At 36.0% G+C, this 7,326-nt stretch overlaps 1 protein-coding gene across 1 annotated transcript; it reads right to left on the reverse strand.

The window, feature by feature from the left end:
- Positions 1–496: 496 nt before the first annotated feature.
- LOC113356142 (dihydrolipoyllysine-residue acetyltransferase component 5 of pyruvate dehydrogenase complex, chloroplastic-like) lies at positions 497–4,377 on the reverse strand. The gene is made up of 6 exons (XM_026599174.1): positions 3,203–4,377; positions 2,893–3,084; positions 2,687–2,774; positions 1,130–1,200; positions 917–1,000; positions 497–789 (listed from the first exon to the last, which is right to left on the reverse strand). The coding sequence occupies exons 1-6, from the start codon at positions 4,118–4,120 to the stop codon at positions 685–687; spliced, it is 1,458 nt and encodes a 485-aa protein (XP_026454959.1). The 5' UTR covers positions 4,121–4,377; the 3' UTR covers positions 497–684.
- Positions 4,378–7,326: the final 2,949 nt, after the last annotated feature.

Here is a 7,326-nt window from a genome sequence, read left to right on the forward strand (position 1 = left end):
ACTATATGACGCATAGACTCTTTCTCCTCTATCCCACGATCAATTTCTCCCTTTTTCGGATAGACTTTCGCCGTTTATAAAGGGATAGACTATTTTATAATCTATCCCATAGTCTATCCCATAGTCCTTGCTTTTACTATCATTTGTCCACCGGTCTTTAACAAAGTTGATAAAAATTAAGAAAGTGCCATCTTTCCACCAGTCTTTAACAACGTTGATAAAAACTAATAAGGTGTTTGGATATACACTCAAGAAGTTACTTTTCGATTTCTCAATTTGGCAATAATTTTTCAGAATAACTTCTTGAAACAGAAAAGTCAGTTTTTTGTGAAGCAAAATAGTTTTGCTTCTGACTCCTACTTCTCCAAAAGCAGAAGTCATAAGCAAATTCGTATCCAAAGAGATGAGTAAAAGAAAACCCAAAAAATCTGGTAATTTTATTTCTATGCTATAACCAAGGGTATCATTACTTTGAAGGTAAAGCTGAAGCATAACCTGAAGAGCAAAAAGTGCTTGTTATACCGAGACAAGATAATCTGATTGAAGCAAGAAATTCCAATAGCTACATTATAGATAATGTGCAAATAATTGACAATAAAGATGACATAGTTAATTACTATCTGTACTTCAAAATTCTCTCCTTGATAGAAAAAAGAAGAAAAAAAACTCCAAAAAATGCCTGACTTAGAAGGTAAGATCTTTGGGATCCTCAATGATCTTTGCTAGGGTTTGCAAAAAAGAAGCCAAATCAGCACCGTATATAACTCGATGGTCCGCTGTAACATTTACCTGCAAAATTCATATACAAGATTCATGAGGTGAGAAAAATGAATTCTAGCTTTTTTCCAAGCACGCAACAGTTTTTATCTTTTTTTTTTTTTTTTGGCCAGTAATGTAACTGATGCTAGATAATTACCTGCATTTGGCTTTTCACACCAATGCGTCCATCCTTGGTGCCAACTAGTTTAGGTTCGGATGCTCCGACAGCCATGATTGCTCCCTGCATCATCAATCCAACCCAAAACGAATGAAGGTGGTCAGATATAAATATCAACTAGATTGTCTTTCTTAAGGAGAGAACTTGGTTATGTTTTGCTCGTAAACAAGAGCTCTAAGATTGATAACTTACAGTTCCAGGAGGTAGAATTGCATCAAATCGGTCAACACCAAACATGCCGAGATTTGAAAGCGTGAATGTACCTAAAACAGAAAAGAAAAGGGAACAAAATGCATAAGAGATACTTGATGTCAAAGACAAGAGGACATTATGGTACTCAAATGGTAAGTATACTGGCCCGATAAACAAGTTTAAGGATGAAAGAACTGGCAATCATCAATGTGCTGTGACGTGTCTCTTTTTACTATATAATATACCGAGGACAAGTAGGCACCACAGGGGCAAAGAGTACAGTGTCTTGCTAAATAAATTATTCTTAGGTTCAGAAGAGATAATGTAACGCTCTCACATACACAACAAAGTGATAGATGGCTAAGCTTTCTGATAAACACTATCACTACAGAGATTAACATGAATATGAGTGTCGCCTAGGCCAACACTATCTGGCGCAAGTATTTGACTAAGGTAAGCAAATCGGCTTTAACAAAGTAACCATTGTTGGAAGAAGAATATAATTAATATAGAAGAAATCATTTCGAACAAAGCTACAATATGAAATGGTACAAGCAATTGTAAAAAGAGATTACTCTTCTACTCCTCATGTGCATACTAGTAAACTACTTGAAACTCGAAAAAGATAAATCCTGAGAAATGGTGTTCAAACCCATGTATGATGTATATTCATCGATAATCTGTTTATTGTGAAGAACTTACGCTAAGCAACTATTATCAATATTTGAAACTGCTTGGTCAAGCATTAACTATTACCCATGTAAGCTGAAATGAAGTGATTTAGCATTCAAGTGCACTTTTTCTCTTATACAGGAAAAAGTGTAATGATAAGCCAATGATTCACAGGAAATGTAGCACAGAAAGTACATTAGTTTTAAAGTACTAATTCTAGCTCATGTGTTGTAATCCATAAAACAGTTTCAAAAAATACTCTGAGGCGATCACTATTGATAAGAAAATTAGAGCTTGACTACATTCTATTGGTTCAGAACGTAATTGAAAACAGCATACACGTCAACATTTTTCAACGATGGGATAATAGAGCCTAGCTAATGCCCATGTTGAGAACATTTGCAAGTTAATGACAAATTTTCTTTAAGTTTACCATTTAGAGACCGGCGAAAAATACATGTCAACATTTTTCAACGATGGGATAATAGAACCTAGTTAATGTCCATGTTGAGAACATTTGCAAGTTAACGACAAATTTACATTAAGTTTACCAGTTAGAGACGGGCGAAAAGTACATGTCCTAGTAAACTCAATGATTGGTAACGCACTAAATTCCTAACTTAGTTAAACTCTTATTCCTTACCAGGCACTAATTGCTTAATAATCGCAACTACAGAAATATAAATGAATGATCACCACCTTTAACATAATTCAGTATATCCAAACTTATTAACTTGCAAGGTACAAAATCAATTCAGATGTAAAATATAATTATGAGTGTTTGAAATAGGACTTTTGTGTCATGAAACAAATTCTTCAAAGGCATAAATGATAGCAAAATCACTAGTAAAACACAAGCAGATCCCAGGTTCTGAAGTAGAGTACCTGTAGTGTATTCATGAGGTTGTAGCTGCTTTGCCCGAGCCTTGTCAACTAACTCTTTCCATTTCCTTGATAATGAGTAAATGTCAAGCTACAATGACCATAAGACTCTCAGTAAACAAGCAAAAGTAAAACCAATCCAGCAAATGATTATTAGTAAATATAAACAGTTAGGACATAAGATCATATAAGATACAGGAAACAATAACCTTATCAGCATCCTGAAGAACGGGAGTAATCAAACCACCGTCAATGGCAACAGCAACCGCAACATTGATGCTACTGTTATATGTGAAGCTCTTACCATCTCTACAGCTAGAATTCACAACTGGGTGTTTAGCCAAAGCAAGTGCAGTTGCCTTTGCAAGTAAAGCAGTCATAGTAACACCCTTTGACTTGATCTGATTTTTTTTAACAAACACAACATTTCCAATAAGCAATCATTTCATAATAAACCCATTGATACTGAAATAATCAATGATACTGAAACCAAATTCTGCCAGAAAAAAAAAAACCAACCTTTTTGTATAAAGCATCAAGTGCATCAGTAGTAATTGTATAACCAACTCTAAAAGTTGGTACCTTGAGACTCTCAAGCATATTTCTACTAACAGCACCCTGCATTGCAGTAAAAGGAACAACACTACCCAATTCAACCCCTGTAGAGGCTGGAGAACTAGATTTCTGACCCTGTACTCCACTACCAGATGAAACATCAGCAGAGACAACAGCAGCAGCAGCAGCTTCCACATCTTTAGCAACAATTCTCCCCATTGGACCACTTCCCACAACTGCACTCAAGTTAACACTCAATTCCTTGGCCAACTTCTTTGCATAGGGAGATGCAACAATTCGTTTCCCTCCTTCTGAAGCCGGATGAACCGAAGAAGCTGCAAACAAAGCAGGTGCTGCCGCCAATGGTGGTGGTTGAATAGCAATTGGGGCTTCTACCGGTTTCTCCGCCACAACCATTTCAGATGCAGGCGAAGTAGAAGAAGACGAAGAAGATGAATTGGCTTTGGATCTAGCAGCTTCAATTTCATCTTCAGTCTCAGCAAGATAAGCAATGGCTGATCCAACAGCAGCAACACCACCTTCTTCAACCATAATAGCAGCCAAATAACCATCATAAAATGTTTCAACATCCATATCAGCTTTATCAGATTCAACAACAACAACACTTTCTCCTTTAGATAATTTATCACCTTCAGATTTTGTCCATGATACAATTTTACCTTCTGTCATTGTTGAACTCAATGCAGGCATGAATATTTCTCGGATCTTAGCTTGGATTTGAGTTTTTTTATTGTTTCTACGAACAGATGTATAAGAAGGTAATGAAGATGATGATGAAGAAGATTGATTTGATGATTTAGGGTTTATTACTGAAGATGATGAAGGAATGAAGGATGTACCAATGTGGAGTAATCCTGCCATTGTTTTCGTGGGGATTCAATTTTGGATTAAAATTGAGATTCAGAGGATGATAAAAATGAAGGAGAATTTGTTGGGTTTGGTTAAGAAGAAGAAGAAATGGGAGATTATATTTTTGTGTTTCTCGTGTGTATCGAAGGTAGGCGGAGATCTCAACTGCTTATTTTTTACTCGCACCTGTTCACTCTCTTTCTCACATCTTCTCCTTTCTCTTTGGTTCATGCGGGACAGCCAAAACCCCAGAGACTCGTTATTCATAAACGGGATACCATTATTAGGGGGTGATACCCTTTGAACGGATAAGAATAGTAGTGCCTCGTGAATGATTTTTGATCAAAGAGGAGCTCTGCGGATCGGCGATTTTGAAAATGCCAACTCAATAAATAAATAAAAATTTGATTTTCTCGTCCTTGTCTCTGAATCTTAAATTATTGTCCATGATTCTTTAACTTGTCTTTGTATTTATTTGCATATTTTCTCATTCAAATCCTGTTTATTGAATTAAAATACAATTTTAATGTTGTGATTTGTTCTCTTTTTACCTTCTCTTTTTTTCTCATTAATAAAGTTTAAAAAAAATTAAGAATGGATCTCAACTAACTTTCAATTTTCCCAAATGAGTTTACAAATTGTTATCTCCTTAATGGCGTTTGCCTTCAATATTGTTGTGTTTACAGCGTTTGCTCTGTTAGCTAAGAGGCTTTTTGAAGCCATGGTGATTCCATTATTCTTCCATCATGAGAGTTTTCAACTCAGTCAGAACCGATCCACATCCATTCAACTAGAAATTCAAAGGCCAAAAAGGCGGAAGAAAAGAAAATTTGAATTTCAAAAAAGTCGCTGCAGTCTGGGTAACAATCTCCTGATTTTTCTCCATGGATTATTTGTTTTATGGTTAGTTACTGCAAATAGACAACTCAGTAGTAACCACCGTATTTCTTCATTCCAAGAATATCGTGAGAATATATCATTGAATGTGAAAGGAAACCCTAATTGTATTGGGTTATCTCATCATATAAACCAAGATATTGATGAAACAAAAGAACTGGAAAACAACACAACAACCAAGAGTATTATGGGTGAAGGAAATAATGAGCAAGTTATTGACTTAGCTGAAAAGTTTAAACAAACAGCTCCGGATTTAGATCGGAAGAGGAGGAAGTGGAAGCAGTTTCTAATGAAGATACAGGGGATTGGGATAATTGCCTTATTGGTTTGATTATCATGGAAGAAGGATCCATGGGTTTTAAAGAAGTGGAGCATCACATCAAGTTTTCTTGGTCACACATCCCAGAAGGAGAAGTGAAGGTGGTGGAAATAGACAAAAACATGATGGTTTTCAAATTCAAAGATGAGGAAACAAAAAATAACATCTTTATAACTAGGCCATGGAGTATAAACAAAAATCTAGTTATCCTGCATCACTACAATTCGGAAGTTATCTACAAATATCTTGATTGGAATCATCAATGTTTCTGGCTCCAACTTAAAAATCTGCTGCCTGAACACTTGAATGTAATTTCTATTACAAAAATTGGAAAACTGGTGGGAGATGTTATTGCAATTGAACCTAAGGATGCAATTCATGTGGACAAAGATGGAGTCAAAGTATGTGTCTTTATAGACATAAATTATCCGCTAAGAAGAGAAGCAATGGCAAAAACCAATGCAGGGTGTACTAGATGGATTAAGTTTTTCTATGAAAAACAACCCCATAATGAAAAAGCGGGGGTCTAACAACACCACCCAATATTTCGCTTAGCAATCAATATGGAAAAACTCGAATATACTTTTAAGAGAATCAACAAGACTCAATCAATTAAAAGTATATCAACGAGTTTATATATCTCTCTTGATTTGATTTACTCAAGCAGGAACTGTGAGTTCTAATCAAATACAAGGAATAACTCGGATGGTACCAAAGACCAATATCCGAGGACCAATCAATGACAATCAACAACCAAAGGTTGGATGACTCTAATTGATGATCTAACGCACAAACTGTATTATTTCAATTATAAAGATAAAACAATATAATGCGGAAATTGAAATAACACAGACACCAGAAATTTTGTTAACGAGGAAACCGCAAATGCAGAGAAAACCCGGGACCTAGTCAAGATTTAACACACACTGTATTAAGCCGCTACAGACACTAGCCTACTCCAAGCTAACTTCGGACTGGACTGTAGTTGAACCCCAATAAGTCTCCCACTGATCCAAGGTACAGTTGTACTCCCTACGCCTCTGATCCCAGCAGGATATTGCACACTTGATTCCCTTAGCTGATCTCACCCACAACTAAGAGTTGCTACGACCCAAAATCGCAGGCTTTAACAACAAACAAATCTGTCTCACACAGACAAGTCTATCAAAGGATCAATCTGTCTCCCACAGAAAAACCCTAAAGTTTTTGTTCCGTCTTTTGATAATAATCAAGGTGAACATGAATCAATTGATAATCCGGTCTTATATTCCCTAAGAACAGCCTAGATTAATCAATCACCTCACAACAATCTTAATTGTATGGTAGCGAAACAAGATGTTGCCGAATCACAAACAATGAGACGAAGATGTTTGTGATTACTTTTTATATCTTGCCTATCGGAGATATCAATCTCAAGCCAATCAATACCATTGTACTCGTACGATAGAATATGCAAGATCAGATCACACAACTACGATAAAAGTAGTATCGGTCTGGCTTCACAATCCCAATGAAGTCTTTAAGTCGTTTAACCTGGTTTTAGAAGAAGAAAACCAAAGGTTAAAGGAGAACCGACTCTAGCACGCAAACTAGTATCACACGTAAGGCGTGGGGATTATTTTTGCAGAGTTGCTAGATGTCCCCTTATATAGTCTTTCAAATCAGGGTTTTGCCTTGGTAACAAAGCAATCAATATCCACTGTCAGATGAAAACTTGATTTAGATTCAAGCTAATATTTCTCAACCGTTAGATCGAAAACTTAGCTTGTTATACACAAATGAAATGCACGCTTCTAGGTTTGCTAACCATACCCAAACGTGTACATTGTTGGTTCAACAATAGTCAACCAAGAGGTTATCCATACGAGCATTTCATATAAACCATGTTCTTCTTCACCATAACTAGTTCAAATGACTCAATTGAACTAGTTATAGAGTTGTTCAATTGCAAGGAAATCTTATGTAACTACACAAGACACAATTGAAGCAAAGATGATTTGAT

This window comes from Papaver somniferum, chromosome 3 (genome assembly GCF_003573695.1).
Source record: "Papaver somniferum cultivar HN1 chromosome 3, ASM357369v1, whole genome shotgun sequence".
In the NCBI taxonomy this organism is placed as follows: domain Eukaryota; kingdom Viridiplantae; phylum Streptophyta; class Magnoliopsida; order Ranunculales; family Papaveraceae; genus Papaver; species Papaver somniferum.

Coding starts and splice junctions, on each gene's coding strand:
- LOC113356142 (XM_026599174.1), bottom strand. CDS start 4,120: ATGGCAGGATTACTCCACATTGGTACATCCTTCATTCCTTCATCATCT. Junction 2,775..2,892: donor TTCTTCAGGATGCTGATAAG/GTTATTGTTTCC, acceptor TGGTCATTGTAG/CTTGACATTTACTCATTATC. Junction 790..916: donor GTGTGAAAAGCCAAATGCAG/GTAATTATCTAG, acceptor TGAATTTTGCAG/GTAAATGTTACAGCGGACCA.